At 40.5% G+C, this 22,250-nt stretch overlaps 1 protein-coding gene across 3 annotated transcripts in view; it reads right to left on the reverse strand.

The window, feature by feature from the left end:
* Positions 1–22,250, reverse strand: part of USP22 (ubiquitin specific peptidase 22) — a 96,887-nt gene that overhangs the window by 24,067 nt on the left and 50,570 nt on the right. For all 3 annotated transcript variants that reach the window (XM_051778265.1, XM_051778255.1, XM_051778276.1), the window contains 2 exons: positions 21,991–22,092; positions 930–1,099 (listed from right to left, as the gene is read on the reverse strand). In XM_051778265.1, coding sequence (XP_051634225.1) covers positions 930–1,099; positions 21,991–22,092 — 272 coding nt within the window. The remainder of the gene's footprint in view (positions 1–929; positions 1,100–21,990; positions 22,093–22,250) is intronic.

Below are 22,250 nucleotides of genomic sequence, written 5' to 3' on the forward strand. Positions count from 1 at the left end.
ACAGTTCCAGAATCCTAAATACTCCATGACAGCACGTACTACAGCATTTTTTTGTTTGGTTTTTGTGGGTGGTTTTATTTTTACTTACCAATAAAGCAGATCTATCACTGAGGGAAAGGCACAGAACTGAATTTGTTTGCTTTTAGAGACATTTTAAAGCTAGAAGCCCACATGTAGCCACAATCCTTACATTGCTAATGTGGAATTAAGAGAGTTAATAAAGCTCTTTGACTATTTTATTAAGGAAAAGCCTGTGCCTGTCTCATACAGCACAGACCAGACCTACAGAAAAAGACACACTGCAAAGCCAGTCACCTGGGTGGGAAAGGGAAAGAAGAGCAGCTTGTACAGGGAAAACACAAATTACAGCAACACATTCACTTTTCTACACCTCCTTCCCGGCCATTACTGGGTTTGCACGGAAGAGGTGACAGCAAAGATGTTTCTGCTTGTGAGAAAGCACTGAATATCTTTAAAATATTCATAAAGAGACCTACATAATCCAGTGCCTTAAACCACAAGGCTATACACTACTGCTTTATTCTCACTCCCATTATCACCCAAAGAGCCCGTGACATATTTTCCAGTTACAACTTGCACCTTTAATTAAAGCACACATTCAGCTTTAAGACTAAAGCCTCACAGATCAGTCTCAGAAGGGCAGGCAGCACTGTAATTATTTCCAAAACCACCTTTGCCTAAACAAGGGTGACTTCAGAATAGGCCATGAAAGGCCATTAGTTTCCTTTACAGCAGCTGGGTATTACTGACAGTAGGGTCTCAATCTTTACTGCTCTGTTTTGCTACACCTTGAGGGGAAACGTGGACTTACATTCCCTTTATATTTGCAAATAGAACACAATTCCTTTTGGGGGGGGGGACAAATGGCACCTGTGGAAAGGTGATGCTTTGTGGCAAACAACACTCACCTCCTGAAAGAGTGTAGACATTTCACAGACCAGACATGAGCTGGGGCTTTGCATTTCACATTTGTGCCTGTCGGAGAGGAAGAAATCTCGCAGCAGTGGAGTGTGGGTAAGTGCCTGGACAATACAGTTCATAAAACATGTGTTCCCAAGATTGATTAGCCCTCGTAGACCTATAAAGACAGAAAGGGGGAGGGGATGCATAAGCATTACAGAGGAAACAAAACGGTGTATTTGCATTTTTATATATTTTCACAATATTGCCACAGCTCTGCTGTAGATGCACAGCTCCAAGTACAGTTTTATACTGGCTTAGGGAGGCTACTGGGTTTGTTGTACTCAAGTCATGAGGGGCTGCAGAAGCTTTCTGAACTACACTAGGATTTGTTTCTTAAATTCTCAGAAATAAGGAAAGCCCCAAGTACACCACCACCAATAGCATTATTTTGCAATGGCAGTTTTGCTACATGTCACCAAAACATGTCCCTCCCCGAGCTGATACCGGAGTGCAATGACAGCAGCTGGTAAGTCACTACGGTAAGAGAACAATACATTTAAATAAATCAATAAGTAAGTTTTCAGAGGGTTTAAAAAGGCTTTCCCTCATGCAGGTCACGAAGCCAGAATAAGGTTTTTATAGTATTATAATGCAGCAATCATCTTTCTAAGGCAGGCAGCAAAGGGAACAGCCCTGACAAACAGAGTCAGGCTGTGACATCCAATGCAGACTCAGAAGATTTTTTTTTTTTTGTATAAAACCCAAGATTGGAACAAAACCACCTTAAAAGAGAAAACTCTGAACAACACTAATTCCACACTCGTTATAGGTAAATTAAACATTAATCTACAGCAGACATCAAAAAATTCAAGTTGGCATAAGAGGATTCATCACACCTTAAGTCAATGCTCAGTAATGCCCAGAGATGATTTCTTGTGCTTGGAAACCAAGATGCTTAAAGGAAAGCTCTTTTGTTGCACAACAGAAGAGAGGTTAGGAGTGGGGAAAGCTTTTCAGTCATTTGCAAAGTCTAAGTGAGAAGAAAAACATGCTCAAATCCTTGAGTATTCTTCCAAAATGTTAACATTATACCATACAGGAGTGCTAAACAAGAAGAGCACCAGGTGGACAAGAATGCTTATTTTTAATCAAAAACTTACTTTGAAATGAGATAAAATGCACCGATAGATACAATTCTGGTATTGATCTAAAATTAACATAGTCCTCTCCTGCAATATAAATAGGATTACTACAGAAACATCGAAAGAAAAAACAGGATTACTTGACAGAGAACGAAGAATTTCCTTGTGGTTCCAAAAGGGAAAAAAAAAATTATCAGCTGGCAGTGCTGTGGTAATTAGAACTAGTGCAGTTCCCTTGCAGTACAGCAGATAGTGCTCAAAGGGCTCTTTAGCATCCTGCAGCAGGAGGAGGTGTGGTCCAGTTGCTACGTTACCGAGGAGAATCAGCCCTACATCAGCTTGAACTGCTCACTGAGCTGAAGGCATGGACACAGAGCACTCCTAAATTTTTTTTCCTGCTCTAATGCAACATTGACCTCCTCCCCACAGCTTCCTGTTCCTTCTGTTTACTCTCAGGACAAAGTTTCTCATTATATTACAGTGACTTCTACTGGGCAGCAGCTTATTGCAATTATTCGCTTTATTTTCATGCTGGGAGGCAATAAGTGTGTGCACAACATTAGCAGAGTGTTAAATAGTTAATTTGTTGGAGCAGCTTGAAATATGGTGTGAGGCTTCAGCTTGGTACACAATCCTATTTCAGTGCCCAGTCTGGTCTCTGCAAACAACGTCTCAACAGGAGGGTGTTCGTGCTGTGTGAGTGGAGAAATGTTTGGTTGGTACCTCTTGCCTACCTCTCCCCTGGTTTTTTTGCCATTTAAAATTGAGTGGTTTTATTTAAATCACAGGCTGTGCACACAGAAGGCTGGAAGGCTCCCTCACATGCAGGGTATTTCGGGAAGCAGAAGAGTCTCTCCCTATTTCTCCCTCTGGTTAGAACCAGATTTCCAAGTCAGCCTGTTCAGCACAGAAAACTAGTGGAAAACCAGCAGTAAATCCAGAGATTCACCCTAGAACTTTTCTTTTTGGTAGCTAATAGAGCAGTCACAAAAGCAAACACATAAAGGCAGCTTTTTGGAATCATTTATTAAGCATCATTTATTACATGCCTGTGGCTGGACCGCCTTTCCCTGTGACCACAAGAATCAAATCTTCCTCAAAGTTGCCACCAGAAGACAAGTTACAGGTGTCAAACTCAGAAGGCTCTTGGATTACTCTACTTGCTTGGTGTCAGTTTTTCATGGCTCTAAATGGAGTGATTCATGTGCTATGACTTCACTTGAGTGAACCGAGACAAAGCAACCTGCAAAACAGACAAGGCTGAAACGTGAATACTCCAAACCCTCATAAAAATCAGTAAGTGGTGATTTGTAGCAAAACATGAGAACTTACTTGGTTGAAATGGGAAAAAGTAAAAGGAGCACACATCAATCTTATCCTTGTGGGAGCAATGACTGCAGCTGCTATACTGTCTCAAACTGATGTTTGAAATAAAACAGGTACAAGGCACTGAACTACAGCCCAGGTACTGAGTAACTAATTGCAGCACATTGGAAAATATCAAAATTGGATGTACTTAAACTGAAAGAGCTGACAGAACTCAGAACAACACATCCTGTTGTGTTTAACTTTTATGGGAAAAAATGAGTTTTACTGGAAAGAAAAACAGCTAAAAATTTCAGCCTATACAGCATTCTGGTCAATAATACATTAAGAATTGAAAAGATTTGTGCCTGCCACACCTATTCCCTGCCCATTAATAAAGCCTGGCAATGTTCAGCTGCAATAGTCAAGCATTGCAACATGTGGGTCATAAATCAACAGAAAAAAAATATGCCAAAACCTCACATGCAGCAGTTCACTTCTGCCAGCACCAGCAGTGGTCTCCAGCAGCATCTAATCAGTGGACAGTATTTGTAGAGAGGAGTGACTGTCTAGGAATTGCCAACAGGATCCAACCTCTAGTAATAATAAAGCTCTGGTATTTTGCAAAGTTCTGCTGTGCTTCATAGCATTATCTTTATTTCTGCTTCTTACAAACTGCTTCTGAAATGAGCAAAAGGAACCAGTGAGATTCTTAAAATATTCTACACGCAGATGTGTGTCCTTGTGATAAGCAGTTAACAGAAAAGCAGTTTTACTTCTGAACCTTGCTGATGTAAATGTAAATATTGGAATAAATTAAATTTCCTTTAATCATAACACATGGAGTACAACCACTGCTCTTGTTCTGTCACAAGCTGGGCTGGCAGGGCTTAAGCACACAAGCAAGAAATCTACTTCTGCAATGCCTTGAGCACAGGGAAATCCACCTGGGAAATTCTTCGTACATTTAGTCTCAAGACTGGGTTCTGAGCAGCTGGCTTACCTTGGTCAGCTTCAGTTCTTCCATCTTCTTCCAGTAATGGTTCTGTTTTTCCCAATGCTCAAAGGAAGAGATCTGCAGGACTGGGTAACAAGGCTTGTTGGGACACGGGGAGATCCAGAACACTGGTTCTGCCAGTCCACCCACGCAGGAGAGATGAAAAATCCAAGACAAGATAAGGAAATTCCACTTCTCTGTGAAATGCAACTGTACAGCTATTAAAAGTGGGGAAGCAGGGAAATGAGAGGACCACACATGAATACAAAATACAGTAAACCCAATCTTGCCCTCTTGGGAGAGGTTCTGTTTGTCTCTAAGCCCAGGCTTCGTGCTGGGGTAGGAAAGACACCAAACAAACCAGTCTGAACAAATGTTACCCCACAGAAACCTGTGATTGATTTGAACAAAGGTTCTGGGAGAAAGCACATTGGTCACTGTATAATTCACCTTGGTGAGACAATCAGGAGATCATTCAGATGCACTGAAGAACAGCCAGTTTGAGATCCTTTATACATTAAGGACAGGTTGGCAACACCTTAGAGCAATTTTTGTCTCCTACCCCCAGTCCTCCCAGTCCCCCATCTGGTGTTGATGTTTCCCTGCAGCTCCATCAGACAGCATCACAAGTCAGTGCAAGCTGAGGAAGAGCTCACTGAAATATTTAGAGAGAGTTCAACATAACCCTTGGAAGCAAACAGTGTAGCAGAGCAATGATGATTTCTGGAATAATTTTGGGTTTTCATCCTATGTTCATCCAACAGGAATTGGCAACACCATCTAAGAGCATCTTTCTGAAAATGTATTTCAAGAGAGAACTGCCCTACTTCCTAGCACCTAAAACTAAGCCCAAATTCTCCCTCAGCTCTCAAGTTTCAGGTGCAGAACACACCAGACATGACCAGAATGGATCTGTTACAAACACTGGCCCGGTCAGAACAACACACTTCTGTTCCACCTGCACACCAGGAGCAGCAGTTTTGCTAATGGGGTTAGTGACAGCAATTATTCTGAAAAGATAATCCCTTTTGAAATAATAATACAAAAATACTCATTTCAGAAAGCAGCAGTATGCAGAGACGTGAAATTACAAGTCCACACAGGAAAATGTATCACATTCCGTGACACCAGTGATCACATGAGATCAAAAAAACCCCAACCATGCAGTTTTGGGGAATTTATTTCCACCAACCTCAGCTGAGCATCCTTTCTCAGAGGCTAAAACCCACAGTAACTGCAGAAGTGGGAATGATGAGTTGAATGTACTAGAACAGGTTTTTTTCAGAGATTTTTTTCAGAGATTTTTTACAGAACATTTTTTACAAACTACATGATAACACACTGAGGTATGAAATTATTTTGACAACAGTTTAAGAAAAAGCTACAGAAATTTTTGCCACAGCCAAATTAAATGAAAACATTTCAACCACGTGATCTTAAAAACTAACTGAACAATTCAACATTATCTACCTCCAGCAAACACAGAACACGTAATCTACCATAAAAATGAAAATGATCCAGGAGGGGGAAGGAAAAACTCCTCACTAAACAAGAAAAGGGAGTAGGAAGGGAAAATAAATATGTGGCTTTGGAAGACTAGACTAAAACAATTCAGTTAAATGAATGAAAAAGATGTGGTGAGATCCAGATACACAAAAATAATGAATGAACCCCAAGTGCTCCAGGAGCTTCCACAACAGCAAACCCAGTGACACTAAAGAACAGCACGAAGGTGACAAGACCATCCCCCCAGAGCAGTGCTGAGCAACAAGATCAGGACACCAAGGATGCAGCTCCAGGCTTCCTGCCATTGCATCTCCTTGTTGCCCTGACCCTCTCTCATCTCGCAGGCTTATCACTTCCACTTCCCACTGACACCCCCTTCCCAAGTCCCCAAGGGCATCCTGCTCTGCCCTGCAGTGGATCAGCACAAGGAGGTTACAACCATACTGCTTATACCAGCCCCTTCCTTGGGATTTAAGGAATCTTAAATTAGCAGACAAGCTGAGAGACAACTGCTTGAAAAAATGTCCTTCAAACTAATTCATTGATTCACATTGGTAAAGCAGTAAATCATTTTTCAACAGAGTAGTTTTGACAGCAAGAGTAAGGAAGGGATTACATGACAGATCAAAGAAATTAAGATGAACACTCAGGGCAATAATCCTTCCTCTTTGAGTTACTGCTGAACCAGGTGAAAATGTGCTCAAGTTCCCCTGTCTTTATTTTTCTGACTTGACTCTTCTTCAGCTATTCAGGGCTGCCAGGTCAGTCACTGCTGTTTGAATCACTGCAAATCCCTTCTGAAACAAGCCCCCTTTCCTGAGCTGTAGCTCCCACACACTCACCTCCCACCCCCAAGCTATTCCATCACCAACAGGCACAACCTGGAGAGTTTCACTCACTCTTCTGCCCTTCCTGACTTTTAAGTGAAGTCACAAGTCAGAACAGAGTTCTAGAGCAGCATTTTTTAGCTTATAAGAAGAGATTTGTGATAAATTTTCAAATTTTCTATATATCTTATCTTGTATGTATCTTATATATCAATATAAATATTTCAGTATCATTCCATTACCTAAAAATACCTATTAAATATCCTGTTTATGTGTGTGTGCATCAAGATTCACAGACCATTGAACCCTGAAGTTTTGGGAGGATGTCAGTGGACATTGAATTTAGGTAATACTGTTATACACATTTGGATTTCTTTTTTCTGTTTTCACAAATATTTTCATTTGGCACTGACAGCAGTCAAATAAAAGCCAGCCCCTTCCATTCAGAAGCCCTGATAATAAAACTGATAATAAACACTGAGAACAGAACCAGCCAGCATAAGACTATGAGGAACCACTCCTGTTAACAGAGAGAAAATAAATTATAGGACTATTTTAGACACACTGCATTATGCACTGCACCAAAAACTAGGAGTTTAGCAACCCCTACATAGCAGAAAGGCAATGACATCAGAAAGGGCTTTCTAGAAGAAAAAAAAAATCACAGAAAATAAATATTTGCATTCTAAATGAAATCCCATCTTTAACTTTCCAATTTCTAGCATAAGGACTCTGGATCACTGAATTTTTTTTTCCATTACTACTGAAGTAACAGATTGCTCAACAGCAAAAAATTTGCTTATGTGTACAAAAGGAAACTGTCCTTAAGTTTGTTTCCAGTTGTAATCCTGGAGTCCAGAAGCTGCTACACAGGAGGGAAGAATATGGCACATAAAACAGCAAAATCATTAACTATGGAAAGAAACAGAATATATAGTCATTATTCCTCCTGTATGTATCATCAGCACCAGAAGACAAGGACTATTTATATGGATGAATCATCAAAACTCAAAGTTCTCACTCTTGGTATGTCACTGCTGTGCAGAGTAAGTGGAATTCATCCTCATTACTGACCTGTTTAACTATTAACACAGCTTTATCCTGAGGCAAACACGGGTTGGTCAGTCCATTCAAAGAAATGACTCAGCACAATTTGCTTTAGAGCTGGTAAGTGACAACTCAAAACAAAACAAAACAATCTAACCAAAACAAACAGAAAAGGGGAAATATAGTCCATGCACTGAATGCACACTGGAACCTTAACTAGATGCTTGTTTTTCTTAAGGTACTCACTCCTGAGCAACAGTGGGTTTTGCTTTTCTAAAAGAGAGTTAATCCCCCACCCTTCAGATTTTAAAGTGGTTCAAAAAATTCCAAACCAACACGGCAGTTCACATTTCCCAGTTTTGCTGTCTGTAAGAAAAATCTCACTTTAAGTGTTTTGACTTAAATCCAACACTTAAAAGCATGTTTAAGTACTTTATTCAGGTTCACATGGAAACTTTAAGTCTTTTTTTGTTTTTTTTGGTAGTTTCTGGCATATTTGTGTGCAGCTGGGTAGTTCTGGAGTGACCTCAGCATTCACAGGAGACTTTGCAGATTTATCCTTTATGTTGTGTTAGGATTGCCATTCAAAAGTCAATGATTTTGTTCTTTTTCTCCATTAAATTTTATTCATAAATCCATTAAAAGTTACCACTAAGCAAGAACCCACCTACATTAGCTTGTCAGGATAAAATGCACAAGGATGTTTGTAGCAGTTCAGCAGCAGAGATGAACACATTTTTCTAGCATGTCTATGAGGAGGATCTAGTTCATCCACACCACAATGAAAACAACAGCACTTACTGAGACACCAATAATGTTTTTCCAGCATTTAGTTTGTCCCCACACCTCTTAGTTAACAGGGAATTGATTGTATTCGCTATTTTTATTCAATAGCTCGGTGACATCACACAACATACACTTAGAGAAGGGACAAACCACATCAAGACAGTGCAAATGTAATTGGAAGACAAAACAATAATTCAAGAGCAACTTGTTAAAGGGGAGAAACTATCTGAAATCAATTAAATTCAATAAGAACAATTGTGAAGTAGGAAACAAGAAAAACTGAGTGGACAAACACAAGAAAAAGAGCAATGGCTACAGCAACTCGGCCTAGACAACTTGATCTTGAGCTGTAGTTCAGAGACAAACAGTATTTTGAAACTTAATAGGAATAGGAGAAAGCCTGGAGGTCATTATTCTGCTCTGGTGACAGGTAAACCTCAGCTGGATGATGTCTGGAATTGAGCACCCATTTTAAAAAGAAATCCATGCAAACTGGTGAGAAATCAAGAAAATGAACAAAAATTTGCATGGAGTTAATATCTGAGACTGGAGAAACAACTGAAGAACCCACTGGTTGAGTTAATTAATTAAAACCAGATAATGCTGGTGGAGGAACAGCCAGGCTGACAAATTTCAAGTATTTTACAGGCCATAGCAAAGAGGACTGTAATTAACTCTTGTGACCTACCAAAGCTATAATAAAAAAAGACTGAGCTCACAAGAAGTAAAATTTAATTAGATATTAAATATAATTGTCTCACAGTTAGAAAACATTGCAATAAGGGAGTTTGGGACTCCCAGTTGTTGGAGTGGCTCCAAAGGCAGCTCTGTGACCCTGACTCAGGGGAGGTGTGTAACACCCCTTCCACTTTTTCACCCCGTGACTGCTCACACATTCAGACCAGTATTACTGACCCAAACCACATGGACCAGCTCAGACAGGAGCAGGAAGGTGAGGGCATTTCCACACGACAGCCAAGCCCATCTGATGCCAACTCCACAGTGTAACAGTTCACTCTGCCTGTCTGAGAGAAAAAGCAGTCTCACCTCGGGGGGATGAGCTCACTGCTTGCACAGAGCAATGAGTCTCTGACCCTCTGAGCAGGTTCACACAGCTCACCAGGTACCCAAAAGCCACAGGCTGGGCAGTGAAACAGGCGTGGCCCTAATGTCTGTATCCCTATTCCTACCACATGGCTCTGGAAACCAAAATTACCCACCCTGCTGCCACTTGGGATGGAGAACAGGTAACATCTCCTGCCACAATGAGGGCTGCTAACTCTTCTAAATGTCATTTTTAGGCTACATAAGGATTCTGTATGAGCTTTTGCATTTGTGGCTCAATACATTATTCACTTCATTGAGTAATGCAAAAAAAAGTCACAGGATAATGCTGAGAGATCGCCCGGATCTGGTATTTCAGTTCATTTCCTTGGTGTCATTTCAGTTCATTTCCTTTGTGTCATACCTGCCAGTGTGTGTCAAGAAAAATTTCAGTTTGCAGCTCTCGAGTGTGTTATAAATCAATTCTGGAGGAGCTCAGCAGGGCCCCTGTGTTGTGTTGCACCTTCAGTTAAAACCAACTGCCTAACACTGGACCAGGTTTGTAGCTTATTTAAACAAAGAACTTCTAGTAATGACATAGAAATAACCAGCAACAAATGGAAATGAGACTCAAGAAAGGCCTAATTTTACCAGATTTAGGAGGAAAATGACATCTCTAAGCAATGAGTACCAAAGATGGCTTTACTACAGATCTTCCACAGAGCAACAGCTGAGCCTTTCCACACATCCCACTTGGACACACATTGTTGGAAGAACCTAAGGCAGAGTGACATCCTTGGAGCAAACAGATCAAATAAGTTACCCAGAGTATGATCAAACAGAAAAAGTGTATCATTTTATACTATTATTGCACAGATGAAACAAACCCCCAAGCCAGACGACTCCTGAGTGCACACAGTGTGCCAGACACACAAAGTACTCTCTATACTCTACTTACAGCATGTACATCTTTGAGCCAATTCCCAAACTAATGATGCCAAAACAGGAGCCATTCCAAGCCCAGAGGAGTTTCCATTCTTTGCCTTAGGGCACAGTTGTTTATGATTTCATTTACCTGTGGATGCTGTGTGTGTTCAGTGAAATGCAAGCACCGTGTCCCCCCGATTCCTGGAGGAGTACTGATCAGTTAGGTTCATTTTTATTTCTTTTTCTCCATGTTCAGAGCACTTCAAACAAGGCAAGTGATCTCCTAGAACGGGTTGGGCACAGTAAACCAGGCTGTGAGGTTACAGTTTCTCATTACTTTGCAGTGGCTGCACACTTGGGTTAAGACCAAGCACACAGATGAGGCAGGAGCACTTGATGTTCTTTAAGTTCTCCTCCCTCTGATTTGGTGGTAATTGGCTCCTTTGTGCACACCCTCAGCCTGGTAAAATGAGTCAGCATTCCTAAAATATCTGGCAATACAAACAAACAAACCTCTTAAGGTTAATTTTTCATATGGCCCATGTAAATAGAGGATCTGTTTCAAGCAATACAAGAGACTACAAGTGTCTCTTCCCTCTGAATTTAAATTAAAAAACGTGCTTCCAAAACAAAAGTGAGGGGTTTTGACCAAACCACTGAAAAGTACATTGAATCCTCTACTAAAATCACAGGAAACAGTTATAGAAGATCTTGAGAGGTCACCTGGTCTAACCCTCTACCTCAAAGCAAAATTAACACTACCTATATTATTCCTGACAAATGTTTCCCTGAATTGTTCTTAAAACTCTTCAGTGATGAGATCCTGCAATATTCCCTAATGCTCTTGTATTCTGAAGTGTTCCAGACTCATCTATGCAAACAAAGTAAGGCAGAGTTTAAGAACTGCAACAATATCAATACTGAATATACACAGACACAATAAAATCCACAGATAAGCTCCTCTACTAGCAATGTCAGACTTCTGAATTACAATAAATGTAATACTTCAAACAGCAATAGCTTTACAAAAGCTCCTAAAATGAGGGAGGAGACAACTTGCAGAAGATACTGGGGTATCACTGGTTTTCTCTATCTATATGAATTTACTGTCTCCCACAGCAAGCTTAAGTTTAAAATAAATGTGGGGGAGAGGGAATGGGGAGTTAAAGCAGGATCTCTGCATAGTGCAAGAATAGTTTAGAACATTTTGGTAAGTCACTCACCTCGCAAGAAAAGGGCCCAGGAGTACTCTGCAAATAAAGGCCTTTTTTCTTCAAGAGTATGAAAAGTGTCAGGTTTTATATCTGTAATTTCACATTTCAGCATTTTTACTGACCATCTGCATTGCTAAATTGTTTTTCTCTCTCAAGTGTCTCAAGAAGAAACCAATGCAGCATGTTCTCAAAGCCAGAGCTATACAGCATGTAATCATCCACAGCAAGCATTTATCTTTTGATTCTCTCAGCTGAAATGAGAAAGGCTGAAAAAGACATTAAGTTCTGCAGCAGAACTTGTACCAAATTTCTCTGAATTGGTATCTTGGTGTATCAAGACCCACTGAAGAAATTTTGCCTGTTGTGCTTCAACCTGCTGCAACTCTGTCAGGAAATCTGAGCAGAGGAATGCACACACACAGTCTGGAGCTCAAGTTTTCAGAACAAGCAAGAGAAGAAAACATCTTTTATACATGGCACTGGACATGATCACATCTATTATTAAATATCAAAGCATTATCTGATCCCTGTAACATATAAGGATCAATTGGCTGGAGGAAAAAGACAGAATCGCAGAATCCTGGAATGGTTTGGGTTGGAAGGGACCTTTAAGATCACCTGGTTCCAACCCTACCATGGGCAGGGACCCCTTCAACTAGAGATGTGGAAATATGTCAGCCACATCAAGAGCTTGGGCAACAGAAAGGTACTTATTTCTGCACAGCAGAAAACACAATATGAGATATCACATACAGCTGTATGCACTGCACAAAATGCCTTAATTACCAAAGAAACCAGAGCCCTCACAACTGTGGTGCTAATTAATCACTCAGATACACAGAGCTGAATGAATTTCAAGCTGAATAAAGTTATGGAGAAGCTCCTAAAGTAACCAGGTAACCAAAGCAGGAGCTGCCCTCTCTCACACACCCTACACAAAGCAAAGTTCAGGACATTAAAGTCCTAAGAACCAGAGCATGAAACTAATGATTAATCTCATAACTGCTAGAAGGTCAGAGAGAACAGACATAAGACACCCAACATCAAAAAAAATACCAGTAGCAGGCAAAGAACAGCAACTGTGCTTGTCAAAGCCCCTGAATGATCGATCTGGAGCATTATGATACCGGCCTTTAAAAGCCAGTTAACCTGCAGACCCCTTCAAGGTGTTTTCAAGTGGCAAAGAAGCACCTTCGTACAAAATAAAACACTTCAAAAGGTGGCAGGGAATAAAATATTCTCTTTTCCCTCCCCCAAAGCAGCCAAACTTAAAAGCTCAGCGAGCTCTTGCGTGCTCTGCACAGAAGCACAAGCCTTGCAGCGAGAGCCCTGTGCAGATGGCACCCGTAAGGAACAAGAGGTACTCCCACCAAACTGACAAAATAAAATTTCACACCCGCTGCCGTCCTTTCCCCCCAATATCACACCATATGCTGCCGACAAGTTTTCCCCCTTCCTCAAAACAGATTTCACAAATTAATAACTTAAGGAGCAGGCTAACCGCCAATGAAATTAAATGCATCCAAATATATTAATATGCACAAATTATTGTTGATGAACCGGCAGGGAGCTCGTCCAACAATCCACAACACACAAACCATGCCACATGCTGTTTATGCATATTCCTGCTTTCAGTATATACTGTATCTACCTTCTGTCCACACAAACCCAACTCTGGAAGCAGATAGGAAAGAGCAGAATGGAAGGTCAGAGTAAATATAATCCAAAAGTGATCCACAAAAGAACAAAACTGAGATGGGGATGACTGGCCTTGTTGAAAATGCCACGCTTGCTGTGGTGACACCGAGTTAATCAGGTTAAAATACAGTGGTTAATCAAAGTTTCTTTAGGATTGCTGCCCAGAGAAGCTGTGGTTGCCCCATCCCTGGAAGTGTTCGAGGCCAGGTTGGACGGGGCTTGGAGCAACTTGAGATAGGGGAAGGTGCCTGTGGCAGGGGTTGGAATGAGATGAGCTTTAAGGTCCCTTCCAAACCAAACCAATCCATGAGTCTACGGTTTTTTAACAGAAGAAAAACCTTCTCATGCTCAGGACGCGCCTCTGTCTGCAACAAGATGACAGGCACATGTTAAACTATAATCAGTGCAGCCACAAAGGCTAATTCTGAACTTCCTTATCTGGCTCTTGATTTAGAGATTATGAAAGTAACTGCATTGGCTGCACCACTGTACAATGAAAATATCCCCTCCAATTCAAGAAAGGCTCTGTGTTTTGGAGGATCCCCACATGACATGGACAAAAAGAGCAACATCCTATTGCTTGCCATGGTGTGGTCAAGAGAAAAGGTGGCAGAGCTGCCAAGCTCAGGGTTTGCTGCTGAAGGAGGGCAAGGTCTGCATTTTGTTGCAGCACATGCAGGAAGCTGAGCGCTTTTAGCACCTCTGCTTTCCTGTGAGCACCCACTGCTTATTTTTTAAGTTAGAGACTAATTTAAAGAAATGCCCTGATATGTTTTCTTTGGTTTGAAACAACCAAAATCTAAATAAGGTATTTTGCTCAGAGGCCCAGAATCAAATTCTGGCTACTGCTGTTGGGTTTTCCTTGATAAAAAAACTCCCATTTCCATAAAAACCTGTTCAAGCAGAAGCTGACAAAGTCACTGACACCAACTGCATTTTCCATTAAAAGGCCACTTTTCTCACTGCATACTGAAGTTATATAATGACTTAGTGAAGAAAGCACAGCACAGGAAAAAAATTACCACTGGAGAAAGAGGTAAATCAAATAATTGAGTCAGCAAACATTTTAAGACATGAAATCAGCATCTACGAGAAAAAAAGGGCTTTTTTTTTTTTTGGTGCTTTTATCCAGTTGAATCCAAGTGATGAAATTTCACCTGAAGAAATGCAGAACACAATTTAGGAAAGTCAAATTGAAACACAGTCTGTAAAATAAAAAAGATGTGTCTGGTTCAGTAACAACCATGGATCCACTTCTTAGAAGTCCAGAGGAGGAAAATCAGGTTTGAATTAGAAGTTTGGAACGTGATCCAAGCCCTGGATCAAGAACCTCGTCTTCTAAGGAATTTCACATTGTGCAAACTCACACAGCGTGTCTTCCTCTGCCTCCAATCCCCAAGAGCCACCTAGAGTTACAAAATTTAAGTATTTTCTATGCAAGTAATAGGAATGGCAAATTTCCAGGATCACAGAAAAATTCAACTGCAATCTGCTTATTTCGTATACAACTAGTTTTAACTTTGTACAGTCTGCAGGGGGTTTAGCTGAGGTAAATATCCCTGGAGATTGGAATTCCAGCTTCACAAACTTTGATGCTTATGTCAATATTTCTTCATCTGCAATATTTCATATTACTGCAGCTACACACAGGCCTATATTTTGGTATCTCTCTTTGGTCTTATTTCCCCACTAACAAATCATGCCAAACAAACTTTACAGTCAAAAATTTTAATTTTTTTTTTTTAAGAATTCTAAAATTGTATGAAAACCCACTCCTCCTCAGACAGTAGAGGTTCTAGTCAGCTTGCTATTCTGTTTTAAACTAAACTTATTCCACATAGAGCCATACAAATTAAACCATCAAGCAGACCCTGAACCCAAAAATCTCTTCCAGAACACATTTAATGTATCACTGCAAAAGCAGTTCCAGTGCCAACCTACCACCAATCTCAAGCTTCCAGGTAACTTCTCCTCAAAACTGCTTTGGTATTTTGTTATTTTTTACAGGAATCAAGGCAAAGGATTTATTCTGTGCACAGATGCTGAAAAAGAATAACCCCACAATCTCAAAGCATCATATTTGTAAGAGCTGCTAAGAACACTCCTGATGTACAGAAGTTACTCTGGTGGTTTCTCCAACAATCCAGATGGTACTGCAAGAAGATCAACCCTAATATACCATGAAGCCTAACCAGGGCTAGAAGTAGCTGTGATTTCCTTGAATATACAATTTTATTTTCCAAGCTATCCCACTACTAATGCCTGATACCCCCTGGAGAAAAGCTGTTAACTGGTTTATACTTCAACTTGTTCGGGCATTTTAACTTGACAGCAGGACTAAACCCCTGGGGGAAAAGTTCTTTCTTAAGGGAATCTGAATCCTTCTTTCACTAATCTTTACAAGCTGAAATACATGCCCTGCAAGTTTCAGCTTCTGAAAGAATTTACCTTCTTCACACAGGATGCTAAAAGCCTGAAAAGTTTGGTTTGTGTTTAAGATCAACTTTCTGGCTTACTCTAATTTTAAGCCTTACTACTTTAAGCCAGCTTTGCACACGTGTCAGAACCTTTGTTGAGTGCAGTAACACAGGAGAAGGCAGCTCTTGCAAAATCACCAAAAAAAAAAAAAGCACCATGTTTTCTGCCAAGTTCAGAAACTGAGCAGACTCTGCAACCAGCCTGAGTGCCCAGGAGAGGCTGGGACCACACAGCTGGAATCAAAGGGAAGCAAAAAAAAGAGAAGCAAAAAAAAGGGTGAAGAGAAAACCTGTCCTGTCGTCCCCATTGGAAGAAAGTGCCCCAGCTGCAGCAGGTATTAGAGAGCAGTGCAGTGCCAGTTCCTTTGCTTGAAGAGCAGCATCAAGATGGAAGGATGAGAGGGTGAAACATGGTAAATTCTCACTGCTCTCATCAGAAAGGCTTTTTAGAGTTTGGCTCTCAATGATCATTAAAAAGAGTATGTCCCTGCAAAAGCATGACATGAAATGAAAACATCAACAGGACAACTCATACAGTGAGTGACATCAGCTCATGTTCTTTCTGAAAGGGGGGCCTAAAATTCAAACAAATATTGAGATAATAAGAGTAGAACCCCCCCTTGTTCCTCAGTGAAGCTGGCCTGGGGTCAGGCATTCTGAGGAAGTGCTGTTTATCAGTAAACTCTTCAGAGGGGAAGGTAACCTGACTGACTTTTCTCTAACAAAAGTTTCTACAACAAAAGTTTGCTCACTCCAAGTAGGAAAAAAACGCTGCAGGGACTTCACTGAGGGTTGTCCCTAATCTCACTCAGGAGCAATTAAATCACAGATAACTCAATCAAGGGCTGTGGAGATAAACCACACACAGTGACATTACTGCAGCAATGCAAATTGCTTTCTGGCACCAGCCTTGGAAAACCAGGTGACAAACTCTCAGAAAGTCAATACACAAAAAAGCAACTGAAACATCCAACCTGGAATTTCTTCTCAAAAAGCCTTTTGCAGAAAAAACCTTTATATTTTATACTGATAAAGAGCTAAGCTTAGAAAGTTCAACAAGACTTTCTGAAAATAAATCTATACAAAACTCCACGAGTAAATCACTGTTTATGTTTCAGATTTCTTAAAATATTCACGTCCTTCTAATTTTTCTTAGAATTCTCTGGCAGATTTGGGAGGAAAGGGCTTTTTAAATTTATTTTTATGATCAGGTTTATCAATTTTAGACCTAGGAAAAATATTATACAACTCAGTCCAATGGTCAGAGCTCATGACAAGGTAAAACAGGAACAGAAGGATCTCCCTGATAGAAGGGTATCATTTTTTGATTTTACCACTTCAACCTTTTAGGAAACACTTTTCCAACCAGACAACCATTCTAACTATGAAGGTAGGTAGAAAACAGTCACAGAAGAAACATTCACCTGAATAGTCTTAAAGGTGGTTTTCCTTTCCTTCTTCACACAGCAGCTTAAAAGAATTCAAAAATCAGATTTCTATTCAAGGTGCACTTCATGCAGTCATGATTTCAAATATCAAAAAAAAGTATTACTGCTTACAATCAGTAATTTAAATTTAAAGCTACAGCTAAAACTATGGTGCTGTAGCAAGCCATTGTTTTTCATTCTACTTTTCCACTTGAGCTACCTTAGGTACCATTCAAGTAGAAAAAGTACACCCAAAAGCTGGTACATTCACAAAAACACCCAAGTACTAATGCAGCCTTCAACAGCTCCAAGTTAGAAAAGCAAAAATGCTCCTGGTAGCTTGTCTAGAGAACCAGAAATATTTTCCAGGCCACTGTTCCTCTTCCCTTGCCACCTTTACACAGGAGTTCTGCTGCAATATTTATTCCACTCATGCTGCTCTTTGTCCCATCAGGCTGCTCAGCATTATTGCAGCTGCAAAACCCACCTGCTACTCCCAGGCAGTTCTGGCTCTGCCACCTCTCCCCACCCCATCACTCCTCCTGAAGAGGATTTGCTCAGTCTCCTGGAAAGGCTGTCCCCTCTTCTGCCTTTTTGCAACACTGCAAATGGGAATCCCAGGTGGCTCCTGCTAATTACCCACGTGCATTGGGAGTCTAATTCTCCCCATTGTTAATATACCCATCTTTAGCCACAAAGTCACTTCATATGCTAATCAGAGACCAGCTGATCCCAAGCTAATACTTGATGTACTCAGGAGAACGGATCTGCTGGGGGTATTAATGACAGCAGAGCAAGATGAGCTTGGAAAATAGTTCCCAAAAGATATTGTATCACTTCTAGTTCAACCCTATAACAAAGGATTTGCTTGTGCATTTGGGGCTTGGTTGCTTCCCTCCCTTGCTGAGGGCAGCCACTTCACAGGCAGGAGGAGACTGAAGAAATAAGACTTTTCTTTTACACTGTTAGATTGTAGATTAACAATTGTTAAGTTTTATCTAATTTTTCCATACAAAAGCTTTGGCGTTTATGGGATGCTTGAAACATCAGCTTCAATCCAAAATTAAAACGAGCATTTCTATGGATAAAACTCTCTATGAATTGAATAGTCTAGGACAGGATTCAGTCCTGCTGCTGAGAGCAATGTAAAGTAACTTAGGAAATTTCTACTTTCCCCACAATTTGCCATCCCTTCAGCCTAATCTGGTTCACCTGAAAACAGTTGAGGGAGCATATGAAAAAATCAGCATGGTCATGTCTGGGGTAGAACAAGGTCTGAGAATGTCTTGGGCTGGCGTTGCTACCACAGAGCATATTTATGGTCAGAGCAGACCCTAAATTCTTCTTGAATGCCTTGAAACACAGAAGCTCTATAAAATTTCCAGTCTGTTGGGACATCAGAACATGAAACGTCCCACATAAAATCCACACTGCAAGGATTTTTCATTGTGTCTTTTTGCCTGTAGGACACCTCCACGTTTCCACTTGGTTAACAGTGTGTTCCAAGTCACTTTGAAGACGCTTACAAGCAACATTGGGAACAGCCCTTCGTATCCCAAAAGGTGGAATCAGCACAGTTTCCACAGCCTGCAGCAGTGCCTGGTGTGAGTTCTCATTTCAAGAGCAATTTGCTCAATGGTAAAACAGTGATTCAAGGGAAGTTACCTGTGCTATCTTTTTACAAGCTGGAAAAAGCTACTATGAGATGGAAAAGCATCTATGAGATGAAAACACATGGCATTTTAAAAGAGAACCAAGCAAAATTTATGGGTATCTGTTAAGTTTTTCGTTTGGGGTTTCATTTTTTTCGAGGATATGAACAAGAAGTTCCTTCTTCAATGGGTTTCAAATTGTCCCTCAAGTAGAAAAATCAAAAGCTATGAGTTTTGCAGAGTGTTTTTTTCTAAGGAACTACCAGTTCAAGCCTCCATTATAAGACATTCATCTCATGTCTGAGTATTCTTCAGTTTTAATTCATGGTGCTGATGAAAGACAAAAGGATCCTGCAGCTGTATAAAGGTTCCAAGAGCTCAAAAAGCAGCAGACACATCCAGCTGTTTAAGCAGCACTGTGAGACTGCTACAAAACTGGGATAAAAAAAATTCCATTTATGTACCGAGAATGTTCAGCTGTAGAGTAAAACATCCACCTAAATGAGTGCCATGCAAGCAATAGATAGAACAGGCAACCACAACAAAACATATTTTACCACCTAAGCGTGTTCTAGATATGAATATCATCACATTTAATGTATTACATTATTAGGGTTCAAAATCATATGCAAGTCCTTCACATGCAAGTTATGTACATCCTTTCAAGGCCATACCCATCCAGGTTTCAGAGTACTGTGCTGCATATTTTAGTTATAACACTGATACACTTTGTCTTACACAAATGCTGAAACAGGTGTTGGCACAAAAACCACTCCAGGGCATCACAGAGCAGTGAAACATCCCACCTCCCAAGTGACATCCGTGGATCTCTGGGGGTAGGACAGAAAGCCACAGACACCCCTGGCCTTCCTCTAAAAACAGCTTTGCAAGGAGCATTTTGCACATAAATGGCAGCTGGTTATATTTTAACAGACTCTTGTGTAAACAGAAGTGCTCAACAGATGTGCAGAGATGGTTATCAACATCATCTTCATTTTCAGAACCAATAAAACTGGACACGATGACTGTTCTCTGAGCCATTTACCTACCTCTGAAGATAAACTGGATTCACTAATATCTGCTGTGGGATTGAGAAAAACTGGATGTCAAAAGAATGGAGTATTAGAAAAAGTGAGAAATGAGAATGTCCAGCTAATTGCAGCATTTCAGTCTGCAAATAGGGTTCTTCACTGATAGGAAACTGCAAACAGACAAGTCAACGTGAGGGAAGGCAAAAAGACTGAATCAGATTTATATTTAGCAGCAGGTTAGATGGAGAGAAAAGGCTCAAGGACAATGGCAGGTCTTTTCTTCCTTCAGCTAAACCCCCAACGCATTTTTGTGAAAGAAAGCAAGCCGTCTGCTTTTAACTGCAGCCCAAAACTGCATTATGTCTCCTGGGTGCTTTGATTTTTTTTTCACCCCCCTCTTTTTAAATCTCAGCACACAGGCAGCTCCAAGGCTCAGTAGGAGAAATTCTTAAAAGCACGCCTGCAGAAGTGAAGAGATCAGTCATTCCCTCGTCCCCGTGCTCCGGGAGCTCCCCCGCCCAGGCAGCCTCGGATGAGATTTCACGCAACCAGACATGGCCCTTTTTAAACAGCCTGAAAAATTTAAAATCCTTCAAGAGCAGGCAGAGCATTCCTTCAGACTGGAAAGAGAAACACAGAAATGTGCTTCGATTCTTCACAAAGGTCACGTTAACCTTCAAAATTCTATCAAACTTCTTCTCCCCCTGCGCAGTTCTATTATCTTTAGTAATTTGGGACATTCTTTACAAAACACATTGGGCTTTCACAAAACACAAGATCCCAATGTGAACATGATGCAAGCAATCTTTGCCTCGTCATTTTTTCCTAGGCTGCTTGAAGTTTCCAAAGTCCAGATGTTTTTCCAGCTGTCTCCCCTGTCCCACTACTGCAAATGCATGGTTCCTTCTTCAGAATTACTATTTTTGACACATTTTCAACTTACTCTGTGCTTCTCAGTCCATTCTTTCCAAATAAATACACCCATACTTTGGATTCAGTATGACTTACTGTGTTAGAAAAATGACATTAGAAAGTTTTAGCAGGTATGTTCAGTGTATTTTGACAAATGCAAATGTGCTGAAAGTGTGATGTATTTTCATAAAACAATACTTAGCTTTAAAATTGGGAAAAAAATTTTAAACAGTTTCCTCTTTCCAATGTCTATACTCACATGATCAACCCTGTGCCATTAACAACCTTGTACCATTAACCATTATCTCCAACCTTCGCCATGAAAATATTACTGTGAATTTAACAGAAAAATGTCAGTTAATCTTACTTCGAGCTTGTCATGAAGCTAATTTTATTAGCTCCCCCTACTTCTCCAACTTTAAGGCAGTAGGGAAAAAACTGGGAAAACTGTTAATTTTCCATTGCCTTTACCCAAATACTCTCCAGCAATAAGCAGATACACCCACATTTCAGAGACTTCTTTGCTCCAGAGTACTGAACATCAAACCTTTGAGATGCATTTCCAACCCGCTGTTTGACGCACACTGGAGAACAAATCACTTTTCAGAGTCCATGTGCAATTGAAGAAATCCCGTTTAGAGTTTAGAACACGAAGCAGGAAGACATCTGTGCTGCTTCTGTCTGCTCAAACCAGATTTACCAACAGGCTGCTATGGTTAAGGATACATCACCTACAGGATTTCCCTTCATATCCCTGCACAGGATCTCTGGTGAAGGCTGAGCTGAGGTAACATCAGTCATTTCTCTTCACAAGAACAGTGTAAAAAAACCCCAACAGATTAAGTTCTGTAGCTGTTATACAGCTGAATCATCACCAGTACCTGACATGACAAAGAAGATATCCTTCCACAGCATGAGAAAGGCAGTATAAAATAAACTGATTTTGTTATCCTAAAGCTTACAGAAATCCACTACAATTACGTCAGGGAAAAAATATTTATGGAAAAACAGCACAGAATTTTGAGCATACCAGTGACTGAGAATTTGGCTCTGGAGAGGATTTCTGGAACTTACCTATGGTGCAGTTTGTGGTTATTTTTCTCCGCTTGGGGTTGTGTCGTAGCAATTCTAACTCTCGCTTGGTCGGCTCCCATGTTGAATACTTCTCTCCAATGCCTAAGCAGAAGAAAAGAAAGTTTCAGGGAGTTGTTTAGTAAAAGGATTAAAAACTCTGTTCAACAAAGTTTAAAGTGCTGTCCATTAGGTTAGATTTGATCTATGTACAGCTACAGGAAACTCATTGCTTTCTATCCCTCCTCCCAGAAATATGGCTC

The sequence above is a fragment of the Manacus candei genome, unplaced genomic scaffold, assembly GCF_025592945.1.
Source record: "Manacus candei isolate 608988 ecotype Guabito, Panama unplaced genomic scaffold, ASM2559294v1 h1tg000002l, whole genome shotgun sequence".
Lineage (NCBI taxonomy): Eukaryota > Metazoa > Chordata > Aves > Passeriformes > Pipridae > Manacus > Manacus candei.